The sequence below is a fragment of the Carlito syrichta genome, unplaced genomic scaffold (assembly GCF_000164805.1).
Source record: "Carlito syrichta isolate Samal-C Ts95f unplaced genomic scaffold, Tarsius_syrichta-2.0.1 Scaffold305634, whole genome shotgun sequence".
Lineage (NCBI taxonomy): Eukaryota > Metazoa > Chordata > Mammalia > Primates > Tarsiidae > Carlito > Carlito syrichta.
Window position 1 is genome coordinate 540,014 of NW_007249730.1, and position 18,387 is coordinate 558,400.

Sequence of the window (18,387 nt, forward strand, 5' to 3'; positions counted from 1 at the left end):
GCCCTTAAACATCCAATGCAATACTATACGAAAATGACTACCCGTCCTGGGAAACTATGGTGGGGGGAGGGAGATGGGATTAACAGTAGCAAATATCTGTCTGGGAACGGGGAAACACCCAATATCAACAGGGTGCCTGAATGAAACGCAATTGCATACCTAACCCTTAACTGTACCCCACAACCTCATAATAAAATAAATAAATAAAAATAAAAAATAAAAAGTAGAGTATTTAAGAGGGGTTTAGGCCATGAGGACTCTTTTCTCATGAATGAGATTAAGGCCCTTATAAAAAAAAAAAAAGCTTCATGCAGCTTTGGGCATTGTTTGCCTTTCTGCTTTCTGTCATATAAGGATGAGGCAAAAAGACCCTCAGCAGAGGCCAGCACCTTGATCTAGGTTTTTCAGCCTCCAGAACTATGAGAAAATTAATTTTTCTTCTTCATAAATTACTCAGTCTCAAGTACTCTGTTGTAGCAGCACAAAATGGACTAAGATACAGTAAGTCCCCTACATACGAAAGTTTAAGTTGTGAACTGTCAAAGATTCAGCTGTACATTCACATGTCCAATCACATGTTAGTTCACGTATCTGATGTACATTGTCGCATGCATCATCTACAAGTGGTTGTGCTTTTGTGTTCTTTAATACACAGTACTGGTTGTTTTTTATGTATTATTTGTGTGAAAATTATTATAAACCTATTACAGTGTAGCACTATATAGCTGATTGTGTTTAGTTGGGTACCCAGGCTAAATTTCTTGGACTTATGAACAAATTGGACTTTCAAACATGCTCTCAGAATGGAACTCATTTGTATAAAGAGGATTTACTGTAGTTCTTTTGGCTTTACATCCATCTACATGATAACTTCCAAATATATGTCATCAGCTAAAACTCGCCTCGAAGTACAAAATCATGCATATAACTACCTTCTTAACTTATACATGTGGTTGTCTTACAGCCTCTTCAAAATTATCATCTAAACATGAACTGGTTTTTTTACATGACAACCATCACCTTAATCCTGGTGCTTACCAAGTCTACCTCTTGTCAATCAATGATACCACTATCCACTTGATTCTTCAGATATAAATGAAAGCCATCCATCTCAAATCCTTCTTTTTAACCCATCAACTCCTATTCATCACTACTCACGAATTATCAATTCTAACTCCAAAACATGCCTCACGGCTATCTACTTATCCCCATGTCTCCTATCATCATCCTACTTCAAGTTTTCCGCTTTCTCATGGCTACCCCAACTTACCTTGTCTTACATCTTTAAATCTATTTTTGTTCCCCTTTCAATTCATCCTCTTTATGATACCCAGACTAATCCTTTGAAGAATGTAACATGATCATGTTATTTCATCAGCCTAAAAATTGTTATTTGCTTCCATAGTACTTAAAATCTCTTTTCTTTGGTCCACAGGACCTGGCTCCTGTCTTCCTTTTTACCCGAATTATGGGCAGTATGCCCTCTTTCTCTTTGTTCCAACCTCCTGGCCCTCTTTTAGATCTCTTTTTCACACCAAACCCTTTTCCACCTTATGGACTTTGCATCTGTAATTTTCTCTTTCTAGAATGCTCTTAACTACCCCTTGAATGACTGACATTTTCTCATGTTTTAAGCCTCTGCTTAAATGTCAGCATTCTAGTTCTAAACAAACCTAAATTTGGTCCTCCACCCTCTCAAGTATTCTCCCTTATAGCACCTGTTGTTTTTTTTTTTTTCCACTTCATAAAACTTATATTTTGGAATTATACATTTATGTGTTTGTTTTATGTTTCCCCTACTAGACAGTAAGTTCCATGAAAGCATAGGACATACATATGTGCTTGATTTACACCTGTACAAATTTGAACAAATAGTTAACTATGGGTATCTGCAATATATTGTTCAGGAAAAAAAATCAAGGGTAGTGCACAGTATAATACCAATTTTGATTAAAATGTAAGTATGTATATTCACACACACACACACACACACACACACACACACACACACAGATAAAAAAATACTAGCTGTATTAGAATATAGCAATTACATCTGTTTTTAAAAATTTGTTATACATTTCTTGGTACTCTTAATTTATTGCAATAAATACAATTTACTTTTAAAAACAAACAAAAATCTTTCAATGTTTCTGTTATTAATTCATTATATTATGAAAAGTAAAAACTGACAATACTAAGTAATCCATAGATACATTATGACTAGTTCAGCTCATGGGAAATACGCCGGCTCTTTCTCAGAGCCTGGAATATATTAACTATCAACCAAGTGGTTAATCTTTTTGACTTGAAGTAAAATTTAGTCTTAACTAATGTCTTATACTACTAAATAACACATTTCTCATGCTTTAGAAATTGTGAAATTCCATATGATTCTACACATATAAGAAGGGTTTACAGTTTTAAGAATTATTAACATATTTGTTGATAATATATATCCAAAAATAGCTACATTTGAAAGAATTAAAATGTGTGCCCTGAAAAGTCTTATTCTGAATATCAGCAATATGGGATTATCAAAAGTACCTACAAACCTAATTACAAAAATCTCTGGCACAATAAACATATACAAATTGTGGATAGTTTAACAATTTTACATAATGATACAGTATTAAGTTTTCATAATCCCATGATTAGGACACTGTTTTTTTAATTTACCAAATATGTAAGTTTTCAGTTACTTGGGGAAAAAAGTATATATGCTTAAATTTGTTACAACAGAAAACACTGCTCTTTGTAAAACTCTAAGCAAAAAATAATTCACAATCAAGTCTTTGAAAGTTTTCCTTTGTTTTATGCTTGAGCTAATCGGATAAATAGCTACTTTTCCAATTTTAGGAACAAATCTTGCAGAAAATGACAGAAAGGAAATATTCCTGATTTCTAAATCAACTAATTATTAAACTGCTTCAGAGAAGCAATACTGGAAAGAACATTCAGTAACTTCATCTATTTATGGTACCAACCAGATGAATTCTGTTTTGACAAAAATGTTCAGAACGTTTTAATATATTATGAAGGCCCAGCACAACTACCCAGTGTCACATTCACTTGTCAACTGAAGGGAAAGTCATGAAGGAAAAAGGTCATCTGAACTATTGCACATCTTTAATTCAATTATCAGAGTATAATTAAATCTTAGTAATCATGATATAAGGAAGATAGTTTCCAGAGATTAGACAAAAAGGGTAAATTAACTGAGCAGGGCAAGCAGAATACTAAAATATAATATTAAGACAAATTCACTCAAAAAACTCAATTTAGGATGATAAATTTCCAACCTGCATAAAGGATACCCAACACACACAAACATACACACACACACACACACACACACACACACACACATACGCACACATACACAAAACATATTCTCATATACTTCCTTTTGGGAGTGAAACATTGACCTCACCAGAGAATCCATGGCCCTCTTCCTCTGAGAGAAAGATAGTTCTGTTATATAACTTATTATCAAAGTTTTTTTTTTTCCACAAACCAATGATCTGGTTTAATTATAAGAGGCTGAAAACTTTATTACAAAAACATGAAGACTTTATCTAGTTCTTACGTTATTAGCGATCAATGAGATGTAGCTGTAGATATAGATATATGTGTAAACATTACACACATGCACACAAACAGAAAGAGAAATAAAGTGATGATTTCCTTCTAATATTCTTAAGACAGACTATTTCACATAAAAGACTATCATTAAATTTTTAGAATCTTGTTTTTAGAAACTTACTGAAATTGTTAACCACCAGCAAATGACTACATTGATCATGTCTTTGTAATTTTCACACACAAAATGTAAAAAAGACTAAAATCCATAAGTTTTTAAAATTAGATTACATTTTCTATTTTAAAACTTTAGTTAAAACATTTTTCATTTTGCCATACACTTAAAAATAACAATATTTTAAGGAAATTTTAATGTGCCATTGCTTGCTATTAATTCTGTGATTAGTGACATATTTTTACCATCTGAAGAAAAAAAACTGCCTCAGTTTATCCAATTGATCTTTATTGGGAAATATGAGTTTTATCACATATCAGGTGGATGTCCATTCATGTGAGACAAAATATTTTTTAAATGAAATGGGCTGATTATCTTAACAATAAGTAATAATATAATAAACTAAATTAGGTTATTTTAATTTTAATTTAGATGATTATCTACATTCAATTTAAAATAAAATTGAAAAATGTAATGTATTCACACCAAACCTGAACGTTTAAAGACAATTCAACACAGAGATGCTCTATAAACATTAACTGGCATTTATTAAAAAGTAAACAATAATGAATTTCATACACTTAAAACAAATCTTAGTTCAATTATTTTTAAAAGTCTCCAAAGGGATGATTTCTAGATTATTTGAACTGTTAAGTTCAATTATTGCCTTATTAAAGCTTTTGCAACACGTTTTCTCCTTTTCTTGTAAGTATTGTATAAAATATAAACTTTGGGCCCACTTTTAGTTTCAGCACTGAATTTTTTTTTTATTCTCAATGCTGATTTTTGTGCATTTTATTTATTATACTTTATTTTGTGTTGAGAATTATGCAAGAAATAGAAACATTGTAAAAATAAGCCCGATAATTATTTTCACTCAAAAGTGATCAGAACAAATTTTAAATGGCAAATTAAGTTATTTCACACCAACTCTTCCTCTTAGAACAACCACAAAAGTTGGACAAAATATTAAAATCATCTTTTTGGAAGCACCAGGGAGCTAACAAAAAGTTACAATTTGTGGAACCAAAAACCTGGAGAAAAGAGAGGCCAGGAGAGAAGCCCTACAGGGCCCTGTTTTGGCAAAAAAAGAAAAAAAAGAAACAAAAAGCCAAACTAGACAAAGATTTCAACAGTCTTATAAAGCTGGGAAGAAAAAAGGAGTTAATAAAATACAGGAAAAAGGTCACAAGCATGTTTAGTTTATATTTCTTTCTGTTTTCCAACATGTCTACATCTTTTTTAAAAAGAGGAGAAAAATTTGAAAAAAAAAAATACAGGTTTAGGTTGGGACCCTAAAAGGCTACAGCTAAGGAGTAAGGATGAATCAGCAAAAAAAATCCTCAGAAGGAATGAAAGTCAGTTGAGTCATTCAAAATTCTAATGGAATTAAAGTGAACTCTTCCTAGTCTTCCTATGTCTTCAGAAGTAAAAGTAAACCCCCTATGGAGAAATATAAAATCATTCAAAGCTTCAAAATATCTCTTATGCAATATTCAGCAATTATCTTCATATATGAGAACTTCTTCCAACTTTAATGGAGTAGCATGCAGCAGACAGTTACACTTGCTGAGAAGTAGGAAAGATGAATGAAATACAAATATTAGTTGTCTGATATTATGAGAGAGATGCATAGAAAGACATAACTTGTAAGATCGAATTCTGAACAGGGAAATTCCTCATTATAAGCACATCTGTGACTTAGAACAATGATGAAGAAAAGAGAAAATATAGAATAAAATGGAAAGAAAAAAGAAACAAAGTCAAAAATGTCAGCAACAAATAGTCATAGTTTTGAAGATTTCATGATTAGACAAAAGAGATTTGTGAAGTTAGAAAAGTTATCTTAACCCAGATTTCTTTAAATTTCAGGAAAACTAAAGGATACCATCAAACTACATACAAAGTTTCCATTTAAAAAGAAATTAGAGAGCAGAAAGATATCTCTACTGGAATGAAAGCACGCCAAAAGGCATACTCAGATGTGTGATGTCACCAAGATGGCAGAATAGAAAGCCAAAGGCCCTCCTTCTCATAAAGACACCAACCCAAAAATAATAACGTGGACCAAATCCCTTCATGATGGAGAAAGCAGTCACAATCTTCCTGAACACCTGATATAACCAGCCACATTGAAGCTGGTAGAATAATCTGTGGCAAACACTCACTGTAATCCCTGCCCAAGGCATAGAATGGTGCAATTTAGAAAAAACTCACCAGCTCCCAGCTTCTGAGGGAGGAAAAGAGAATACTGGACCATATATCCAGATTCTGACTTTTTGGAGGGGCTGCCTGAGGGACTGGTTTCTGTCTTGCCTAAAGAATCGTGCTAACAGAAAAGAGCACCAAACTGGGGACCACTAAGAAAAAATAAATAATTTGGATTAATACATATTCATTTACCATATTATCTTCTTCCAAATCAGTTTGAAAAAAGTGAGAGAAAACCTCCCATGCCCAGCTTCTCCATAAAGAGGGAAGGAGTTAAAGTGTTCATCCAACATTCTGGTTTTTTGGTATCTACCCATGCCATGGTTTCTGTTTGGCCTATCGTACAGTACTGCCAGGATTTGACTTATTACCACCAAGTAAAAAAAGAACAGGGTGGCTAGCTACTGCTTCAAAAGCCCATGGTATAGAAGAGACTGATATAATGCAGTGGTCTCTCCCATGAGGGAGGAAGAAGCGTATCTCTTCTGACCGCACTGGTATAAAACTAGAAATCAATAAACAACAACTTTGGAAACTTAGAAATACATAGAAATTAAATAGTATGATCCTGAACAAGCAATGGATCAAAGAAGAAACTGAAAGGGAAATTTTAAATTATATTGAAACAAAGTGGAGACAAATATAACAAAACATACAAGATGTAGCAAAAACAATTTTAGGAAGGAAGTTTATAGTACTAAATTCCTATATGAAAAGAGAAAAACCTCAAATAAATGATTTAACATTACACCTCAAAGAACTAGAAAAAAAAAAAAGAACAAACTAAGCTCAAAGTCTGTATAAGGGAGAAAATAATAAAGATCAAAGCAGAAAATAAAATAAACAACCTATTAAAACATGGACAAAAGATATGAATAGATACTTCTCAGAAGAAGACATACAAGCCGCCAATAGGTACATAAACAATGCTCAGCCTCACTAATCTTCAAAAAAATGCAAATTAAAACCACACTGAGATACTACCTAACTCCAGTCATAATGGCCATCATGAATAACTCAAAAAACAACTGATGCGGGGAAAAGGTAACATTTCTACACTGTTGGTGGCAGTGTAAACTAGTACAACCTCTGTGGAAAACAGTGTGACAGCTGGGTGCAGTGGCTCAAGCCCTGAGCCAGCGGGTTCGAGACCAGCCTGGGCAACATCCTGAGCCCTCATCTTTACAATAAATCAAAAAATTAGCTGGGCGTGGTAGCAAGCCTGTAGTTCCAGTTACTTGGAAGGCTGAGGCAGAAGGATCGTCTGAGCCCAGCAGGCCGAGGCTGCAGTGGTCAGCAGTGTGCCACTGCACTCTGGCCTGGGCAACAGAGTGAGAAACTGACTAAACACACAAACACACACACACACACACACACACAAACCAGTGTGGCAATTTCTAAAAGATCGACTTTCCATATGATCCAGCAATCCCCCTCCTGGGAATATTCCCAGAGGAATGCAAATCACTCTATGAAAAAGATACCTGCGCGTGCATGTTTATTGCAGCATTATTCACAATAGCAAAAACATGGAACCAACTGTGCTGGCCATCGAAAGTGGACTGGATAAAGAAAATGTGTTGTACTTACATGATGAAATATTATGCAGCCATAAAGAAAAACAAAATTATGAACTTCACAGCAATTTGGATGGAATTAGAGTCTTATAATATTCAGTGATTTATCACAGAAACAAAGATCCGGGTACTACATGTACTCACTCATAAGCAGATCCTGAATATTATTATAATACTATAAGAAAGGGATTGGCAGTAGTGGGACACTGCCAGGGAAGAGGGGGCACACAATATCAATAAGGGTACCCACACTTTGCCTGTACAATGACCACTTAGATACCTAAATCTGAATTGCACCCCACATCTTTAAAATAAAATAAAAAAAAATTTAAGTGTAGTTAATACATATAAGAAAGTAAGTCACAAAAAGCCCTTGATGTTTGATGAATAGTAACTTGCATGTGTGTGTATTATACATATACAGGCAGTCTTCAGTATGGAGATGAATAAATGTAAAAATAGCTCAGTGTCAACAGAATGGAATACAGCAGAGACAATGTCAAACTAGTGATCAGCATTTAGGAGTAGGACATTTGTTTTGGTCAAATACTGCACCTGAAACCCAGATTAAAGTAGTATTGCAGTACCTGGAGAATCTGGGTGACCATAAGGAAAAGGCCAGTTGCATATCCAGATCAAATCTTATTTAAATACCTCTTACTTTTTTTGAAAAAAGAGATCGCCGGAGCCCAGCAGGTCAAGGCTGCGGTGGCCGGGAGCGGCCGCTGCACTCCAGTCTGGGCAACAGATTGAGACTCCACCTCAAAAAAAAAAAGAGTAGATTTGTTTGCCTCTAAACAACAATCACAGCCTGAGGGTTCGAGACCCGCCTGGGCAACTTGGCGAAACCTCATCTCTACAATAAATCAAAAAAACAAACAAACAAACAAAAACGAGCCGGGTGTGGTAGCGCGCGCCTGTAGTTCCAGCTACTTGGAAGGCTGAGGTGGAAGGCTTGCCGGAGCCCAGCAGGTCGAGGCTGCGGTGGCCGGGAGCGGCCGCTGCACTCCAGTCTGGGCAACAGATTGAGACTCCACCTCAAAAAAAAAAAGAGTAGATTTGTTTGCCTCTAAACAACAATCACAGCCTGAGGGTTCGAGACCCGCCTGGGCAACTTGGCGAAACCTCATCTCTACAATAAATCAAAAAAACAAACAAACAAACAAAAACGAGCCGGGTGTGGTAGCGCGCGCCTGTAGTTCCAGCTACTTGGAAGGCTGAGGTGGAAGGCTTGCCGGAGCCCAGCAGGTCGAGGCTGCGGTGGCCGGGAGCGGCCGCTGCACTCCAGTCTGGGCAACAGATTGAGACTCCACCTCAAAAAAAAAAAGAGTAGATTTGTTTGCCTCTAAACAACAATCACAGCCTGAGGGTTCGAGACCCGCCTGGGCAACTTGGCGAAACCTCATCTCTACAATAAATCAAAAAAACAAACAAACAAACAAAAACGAGCCGGGTGTGGTAGCGCGCGCCTGTAGTTCCAGCTACTTGGAAGGCTGAGGTGGAAGGCTTGCCGGAGCCCAGCAGGTCGAGGCTGCGGTGGCCGGGAGCGGCCGCTGCACTCCAGTCTGGGCAACAGATTGAGACTCCACCTCAAAAAAAAAAAGAGTAGATTTGTTTGCCTCTAAACAACAATCACAGCCTGAGGGTTCGAGACCCGCCTGGGCAACTTGGCGAAACCTCATCTCTACAATAAATCAAAAAAACAAACAAACAAACAAAAACGAGCCGGGTGTGGTAGCGCGCGCCTGTAGTTCCAGCTACTTGGAAGGCTGAGGTGGAAGGCTTGCCGGAGCCCAGCAGGTCGAGGCTGCGGTGGCCGGGAGCGGCCGCTGCACTCCAGTCTGGGCAACAGATTGAGACTCCACCTCAAAAAAAAAAAGAGTAGATTTGTTTGCCTCTAAACAACAATCACAGCCTGAGGGTTCGAGACCCGCCTGGGCAACTTGGCGAAACCTCATCTCTACAATAAATCAAAAAAACAAACAAACAAACAAAAACGAGCCGGGTGTGGTAGCGCGCGCCTGTAGTTCCAGCTACTTGGAAGGCTGAGGTGGAAGGCTTGCCGGAGCCCAGCAGGCGAGGCTGCGGTGGCCGGGGAGAGGCCACTGCACTCCAGCCTGGACGACAGAATGAGACTCCAACTCAAAAAAAACAAAACAACAATCACTATGATTCATAAACAACTTTAGCTTGCTTTCTTTCATCAATCACATAGAGAACCTGGAAGCAACTCTATAATTTTAAATGCTTAAAAGTAATTCACAAAATGAATTACCTATGGATAACTAAAATCTAACTCAAGCAAGTTAATTGCAACATTTTCCAAACTCTCAAAGTAAAGTGGGCATCCTTACAGGAGTTACTTTGCTATTCCCACTTGCCACTAAGAGGTTTTCATATTTTCATAATTCGTGACACTTAAATATCATTTCTAGCTCTGAAGTTATTATGCACTGAAAAATAATTTTAGTTTTAAAAGATTCATTACTCCAAGAGCTTTTCATAATTTACAATCATTAGATAGAATTTATTGAAGCTATAATGGTAATTCTAATAGTGCAGATATAATTTTAAAATTGCAAGTTTCAATTGCAGATTAATTTTAAAATAATTTTTATATTTATTTGGAGCATTTATTTCACATATTTTAAACTTTTTTCGCTTATTATTCCTAACTAACAGTAATTCATTTCAGAATATAAAAATCATGCAGCTAGTTACTTAGTATTTTTCCAGAATATACCTAAATTCAAATACAAACATAGCCACTATATTATTGAAATAATGCTGTTACCTACATCAGTAAACTGCACACATGTACCAAAATTACTGAGAAGATTATCAAATTATATTGCATACTTCCTGAGGTAGAAATACTTTCTGTGTTTAAATTTTATCCACCACTGCAGATACACAATAGCCACTACATAAATATTGGTCAAATTGATAAATGAATGGATATATTTAAAATTATTAATTAAGTATCTGTATTTTTCCTGTCTGATTTCAAATAATCCTGACGGCAATTATTAGAGTGCTTTTGCTATTTTTCATCCTTATAAAATATAATTCAACACTTTAAAAATATTTGGAAGAAATAATGACTACAAAGCATTTTTTTAACTCCATAACATCATAAAAATCACAAACGTGCAAGGAAATTATAGCTAACTGAGTTCAGCTTATTCCTTGATGAATCAATGTAGCCCCTGTTTAAAGAGTTTCAGTAACAGTAAAGCCATTATAGTTCCAGGAAACCCACTACTGTTGAATACTCTGTTACAAAAAAATCTTTCCCACAGTGGACTAAATACTGCCTCTTTGTTCTCCAACCTTTGGATAAAATTTTTTGTTTCCTCTTGAATGTCAAGTAAGTCTGCTCCCACTTCCAAATGGAAATATTTTAAGAGTCTGGGGACAAGTACTGTGAAAAATTCAGCCTTTGTATTTTTCAGGTTAAATATTCTTTCATAAGTATGGCATAGCTTCTATCCCTTCCTTCAAGATGGCAGTCCTCCTCCAATATGAACATGGTTTATAAAGGGTTTAAAATGTAGAATTAAAAAGCAATGCTCCAAAATTCCTTCCACCAGAGCAAAATACAATAGTATTAAGTCAAATCACATGAAATTGCCAACACTCAACCATTTTGACTTACAAAAAAATTACAATTTCATATGGTTCAACATAATAGCATTATCTTCCCTAATGTAAGCACTGCACATCCATCAGTGCATCCTCAGATTGCATTAGTTTTTTAGCAGCTGTGTAACACCATAGCTTCATATTTGGTTTGAGGCCGAGCAAATCCCACAGGTCATTTTTCCATCAAATGCTGGGCTTATGCAAATAATTTTGCAGAATTTTATAATGCAGGAAGGTACTTACCTGCTACTTGCTAGTTTTTTAAAATCCTTTCACAAGTTGTTTGATCTCTTAGAATAGCAATGTTACCTTTCATTGCATCGTGCTTCTTATATGCCCAGATACTGTTATCAGTGGTTCACATAACAGCTGTATGAGCTAGAATCTTTATCATTCCTCACGTTACAGATAAAGAAACAGTCACTGAAAGATCAAGTGCACGCCCTTAACTGCAACTTTATACTGGATCTTAAAACAAAGAAACTGACTTTGTCAAACGATTTTGTGGGGATTAGTAACACATAACGCATATTTCATTCTTTAACCCTTTTCCTTTATTCAGCAAATTTGATTAGTTGTTAAGTGCTCCAAAATGCTTGTCTCTTGTATCTGGAACTTCCTTTCTAATCTTCCAGGCAATTATCTTCTTCTTAACACTTTTAACTCTTTCGAAATGGACTGCCTGTTGAAATTGTTTCTTAATTGGTATTTCACCATCTTCATCAGTCTGTTCCTACCCACTCTATGTAACTCTGGGCCCTATCTCTCATCAGTTCCTCTGTTTTTACTTTGTGTCCATACGCATTTGATTTTCATTCCCTTTTACCAGTACTTTCTACTCCTTTGGAGATAAAAACGTAAACAAGCAAAATATTTTGTTTTTGCTGTTTTATTTTAATATTAATCTATTTTCCTTTCTAAATGGTGTTCTTCCTCTTCCTACTTGTCTTTTTTTCAGAGACAACCTTAATAAAATAATAATAAAGTCCCAAAGATCTATTGGTAAAAATTCTTTCATTTATAAAAGAAGAATGTGAAGATTGGGATCAAATAAGAATTCTGCCTATCAAGGTGGTAAAATAGCAAAGGGCATTGGATCCAGATGGGTAGAAGTCTCCACATTGCCATGTACAACTGTATAACTTCAGCCAAGTCATCTAACCTTTCTTCACTTCATCTCCATTAGTTAATATAAGGATGATGACAGCACCCACCTATAAGGGTGCTGTGAAAACTAAGTTAGTCAATATATATACAAATAACTTGGAACAGTAGCTACCCTTATTATTATAAAAGACTGAATTAAGCAAGAAATTTATTTTCATTGCTTAGGCAATAGGAAAGCATGAGAAATTATTATTATTCTTATTTTATTATGGAGATATGAAGTAGGAGTACATGTCAGGATTAGCTACACAAGTAGACTTTGTGCAGGTGAAGTTTGGGCCTCCAACTGGTCCTCACTTCCCCTGTTTTGGGGCCAGGTATCCTTTGTGTTGTTGCATGTCTCTCTCGCCTTCCTTGGCAGTGTCCAGCAACTGATGATCCCTCCATTTTGCTAATGTAACTAATGCTCAGGTCCCACTTATGAGTGAGGATATGTGGTATTGAGTTATTTGTTTCTGTGACAAATCACTAAATATTATGGTCTCCAATTCTATCCAATTTACTGTGGAGCACGAGAAGTTTTGTAAGCAAAGGAGATTCTGCACCAAGCCTGCCCTTAAACCAACTAACCACTGCCACTTGATCAATACCCAATAAACTCCCAGCACTCTGGTTCAATTCTTAAATATTTATTATTTAAACTTCAAACTCCCTTTATCCAATGAAGTTTCCAGTTGCCTCATTCTTAGCGCCCAGATGTCTGTTATTATAACTTAGGTATACAGTACTTACCCTTGTTACTTTATTGATCCCTAAAGTGATATTTTCTGGACACCCATCTAGCCTGGCACCTATGGTAGTTTCACTGTATAGTCCCAGGCCATTGAGAAAGGGAACTCAAGAGTGAATGACAAGAGACAGCATATCTTTTAGGAAGACAGTCAAACAAATAATTAAATGAACAAGAAAGAAAGAGACAGACTCAGGAGAATGTTGCAAACAGAGAAAACAAAATATTACTTGGTTCTAAATACAAGAGGTGACCTATCTGAGCTTTGTAATCTTTTTTATGAGAGAGAATTCATGGCACTGGATAACTGATTAAATGATGCAGATGTGGGAGAGAAACTCAGGATAACTACAAATATTACAGCTTTATATTTTGACTGTTGATGTTATCAGCCATATTTAGAGCAAAGAAGAAGCAGGCATAGGGTAAGAATGATGAGCTTACATTTCAATGAGTAAAGTTTGAGATAAATGCTGAACTAAATAGAAATGTACAAAGCAATTAGATATGAGAAACTGATGCTGACCACTGGTCCATTATTACTAAGAACAATTTCCCCCCAGTTTTGGGAATAAACAAATGATCTATTCTTACTCTTTGCTCACAATTGAGACAGTGATAAAATGACTGCCACAATGCAATCTGTGGCAACAAATAGCATGACTCTCACTAGGGAAATCTAGCCAGAAACTGTAACCTCATTAAAACAATGCACTAACTTTCTGAGATAACCAGCAACTGCTGGCAGATGGAAATGTCTTTTATTTTAATATGCCCCTTTCCATCCAGTGATCACTCATTCACTTGAATGCAGAGATACTCTTTAAAAATTAATTAATTGAAATAACTATTAAGCTTCTTTGCTTTTGCTTCATTAAACAACATATATTTGTGTTAAGCAGCTGAGTTTATACCTTATTTTTAAATGTTACAAAAGGTTATAAAAGGTAATATTTAAAATCAAGCACTACAATTAAAATCTTTTTAAAATAGCATATTATAAAAATGAGTAGTTGATCTTCAAAGGGAGACTAAATACACAAACTTAAATTATATAAGGAATCACGTCAAATAAATTGCAACACATTAAATTTACATTTGAATGAGGAAAGTACGAGTTTCAGGCCTAGACTATTTCACAGGAAGGTCATAAATCAGTTAAACATTCACTATTATTAGAAACAAAACACAAATATAACTTTCATAAAATTTAAAAAAACTCAATCTTTGGGTTGAAAAAGAATTTAAAAAACTAAAAACAGAAAGCATTATCTTGATCAAATTGTAACTACTATAATATCTTCCAGTGATTTAAAAAAATTAATCTTACCTCTCTCCATTCTTTATTTCCAACTCCTTGTACATATAAGACACAGACTAGAAAAGATAAAAAAAAACACATGATATATGTCTTCTATGAACATCAGATGTACGCAATTTATCTTTCAGCTGTGTGAAATCTATATCAAAATTGAATGTCTAATTCCTAGCCCTACACTTACAAGAAAATTGCTAGTAAATTATCAAATGACTTACTAGCAGAAATAACAGGAAAAAAAACAAACAAACAGAAAACAAAGTATACCAGACCTTTAGAACCTAATATGCATAAAGCTAGGCACACAAAAACATAAGTATTTGCTAATGTCTTTGTCTAGATTATGCTACAAATGTAGATAAATTTTAACACATCGTTTAACAATTTGAAATATTTCAGCAAGTTACTAGACATAAGATGAGTTCTTCCCAAGATACTTAGTGCTCAAAGCCATTATAGGAGAGATAATCTGGGGGAAATCTCACTCTATGTTTAATATTTACAACTCCTACCCTCAATATTTGTAAACAGGTGAAAAATCCTGTCAACCAAGAAAGGAAGATCCAAAAACTTTCCAAAAAGGAAAGTTTAAGGACTTTGGGTGAAGATTAAGGAATAAGAGTCCCACCCACTTGTCAAATGAGACCCAGGAATTTTTAAGATTTGAAAATTGCAATACCTTTGCCCGACCACCTCACGAGTTCTTCTAACAACTGTCAAAAACCTTTCCACTGTAATTCAACCACATTTGCCCATGAATTTGTAGAGATAGAGACCTGCTGGATATCAATTTATAAATATTATAAGATTTGGAAACACTAATTGATTTATATAATTAATCTGCTATTTTCTTATTGTAATTATCCTTTTCACTTTAGAAGTTGCCTCCAATTTTCCATATCTCTAATTGGGAATCAAAAATTCATCTCATATCAGAGATGTTATATATTTTATTTGGTTGTGTATGCTTTTATATATTTTTTATTATTTAAAAAAAGAAAGAAAAGGAAAAATTTACTCTGTGACTAAATCACTTAAAAGAATGGCCTGTTGTAGCTATTTTTCAAATATAATTATTTCTACCATATGGTCATATTATGAGGTTTTAATTCCAAAGTGAATTCTTCTACACTGGAGTCATCTGCATTCTCATCTTATTCTCAAAATGCTAAGCAAATCCCTCTTTATCAGTAGTACTGTCCTTCCCCTCCTGCTTTCTAGGCTTTAGAACAAATGTTTAAACAAGAACTACAAGCTTCAAACAAATTTTGCAAAATCAAATGAGTAAACTAAGTAGAGTGTTTCAAAAATAAGTAATACATACTTACTTGGATCAGATTTTGAAAATGTATCTCTGTCAAGAAGATTTCTGTTGAATAAAACAGAAAAGGTTAGATGGACATAAGGTCAAATAATTATATAAACACATTAAAATATATAAACAAAGCCGGGCTCGGTGGCTCAGCCTGTAATCCCGCGCCTTTGGGAGGCTGAGGTGAGTGGATTGCCTGAGCCCGCGGGTTCGAGACCCACCTGGGCAGCAAGACCTCATCTCTACAAAAAATCAAAAAATTAGCCAGGTGTGGTAGCGCGCGCCTGTAGTTCCAGCTACTTGGAGGGCTGAGGCGGAAGGATCGCCGGAGTCCAGTAGGTCGAGGCTGCGGTGGCCGGGAGTGGCCACTGCACTCCAGTCTGGGCGACAGAGTGAGACTCCAACTCAAAAAAAAAAAAAAAAATATATATATATATATATATAAACATACATCAATGTGTATATACAAATAAACACACGTATATATACTTACCCATACACATATATATAACTAAATAAAAATTTGTTAAAAGTCTGCTTGTATATATTCAGACTGAACATCACTGGACTATGGGAAGAGGGCGGCAGCTTTTATTTCTTCAGACTTGCATTGCAGTTTGCAAATAATATGACTAGCCACATTCTAAGATCATAATCTCTTTGAGCAAATTAACTCTCTTTGGTTGCCTTTTAATCCTTCATTAAGATCATAAAGATGCTCAAAAATGCTTCCTGAATGGAATTATGACTTTACAAATACAAAATTGTTTGGAATTCAGAGCACATGATCACCTTAGTCCATAAAATTATAATGCAGTTGTGAAGCACCATCCATTGACATCTGTGTCACGTCAATCCTGATGACTTTTATGTTGCTATTACAGTTTGGGAATTTAAGACGAACATACAAATCTTGCTTGAAGATTATTTTCAGTAGAGGAAAAGATTAAAAAGGACAGGCATGGCCACTATTAGCACCTATTTTTTTTAAACAGTATTTCCACAACAGAGTAAGGAAAATCAGAAAGTAGAAAAGCCTGGATGTTGAGGTATTGTTACTCTAAGTGGTAATAATGCAGTCCTATATTTTATGTTCCTAACAATAACCCTGAGTAATCACAAAAAAAGTTAAATTAAGTTCAGCATGCTGATTCATAAGGCAGGCAATTAGTAGAAACATTTCCATCTAAAACTGATTTTTTAAGTGATTATCTGAAACTATACCCTTATCTGAAAAACTTGATTATCTAGAATGATGACTTGAGGGTTTCAAAAGTTCAAATTTGTGCTTCGCATTCATCCTCCATTAACTGGTAATAATTTGTAATAGCTGCATTACATTTCTATGTATATTACTTATTATGAAAATCTCATATTCAAGATGTCTTATTTCTCCACCAGGACTATCATTCATGTGTATTTATCTGTACTGCCCTCGGTATTTGAAAAGTCCTTTTTCATATCAATCTGGCATCCTTTCTTATTTCGGGTTCTCAAAAGTTATTGCTTTCCTTGAATCATTGTGCACTGAAAAAATGAAAACATATTCAACAGAACAATGAAGCACAGACAATAAAATGAGATCATGTCTTGAAATATTCCTAGAAAGAAAACATCAGACACATTTATATTTTGAATTAACTCAGATTCAAAGACCACTAGTCAGTAATCAAATTAAAATAATCCTTTCTATCTCCTGAGCAGACACCATGACTCCAGCAATGGTTGGCAAACAGTGAATTAAAACATTTCCATTTAAGAAATTACTGTGATAGTATTTTTACAAAGGTAGCTGTCTACTTAAGTGGAAGTTCTCCAACCCTTCCTGTGGCCCCAGCTTTTGCTCATGAAGAGTCGTAAGAAAATGTTACTTATACTCTTTTTTTGAATTCACAAAAATCAAGGACAGATGACAATGCAAAATATTGCAATTTGGCTGGGACTCAAAAGCTATGCTATATACATATTTAAAAGAAAATAATGTAATTTCAATGTCTTAATTATGTCAAAATAAACTACAATTTAACCACAAATATGAATGAAGGATTTCTATCAACATTAGACAGAGATTAACATTCTTATTCTAAACTTTATTTGTCATGTTGTTTCTTCCAGCCATTATGATCTATAACACATAATTGTAAGGTCAAAAACATAACAAGCAAACAAATGAAACTTGTATATGATGAGAAATAAAGTTCTATAAACTCTTTGTAATATAGTCCCTGAAATTTGCAAGTTAACTATCTAATTCTGTTTGACAATAATTTCATCTATGTTTTGGTTATATGAATATAATAGAATAGACTATTTCTGACTAGATTTAATTCCTAAACATATATGATTAGAAAGCTGGATAAAGCAAATATTTACAAGTGACATATACACTGCAAATACCAGTAGTCGTTAAAATGCATCTTCTGATTTGGATTTACAATAGGAATACAAGATTTTTACCTTTCTGAGAACCTATTAGAAACAAAGCCCAGCCGTGCTCGGTGCCTCACCCTGTAATCCCTTGCTTTGGGAGGCTGAGGTGAGTGAGATTGCCTGTACTGGCAGGTTCGAGACCCGCCTGGGCAACTTGGCGAGACCTCATCTCTACAACAAATCAAAAAATTAGCTGGGCGTGATAGCGCACGCTTGTGGTTCCAGCTACCTGGAAGGCTGAGG

At 35.1% G+C, this 18,387-nt stretch overlaps 1 protein-coding gene across 1 annotated transcript in view; it reads right to left on the bottom strand.

Moving 5' to 3' along the window:
* CPNE8 (copine 8) overlaps window positions 1–18,387 on the bottom strand; it is a 208,391-nt gene that overhangs the window by 158,161 nt on the left and 31,843 nt on the right. The window contains exons 2-3 of the mRNA XM_008061880.2: window positions 15,731–15,771; window positions 14,415–14,461 (exon numbers count right to left, since the gene is read on the bottom strand). Coding sequence (XP_008060071.1) covers window positions 14,415–14,461; window positions 15,731–15,771 — 88 coding nt within the window. The remainder of the gene's footprint in view (window positions 1–14,414; window positions 14,462–15,730; window positions 15,772–18,387) is intronic.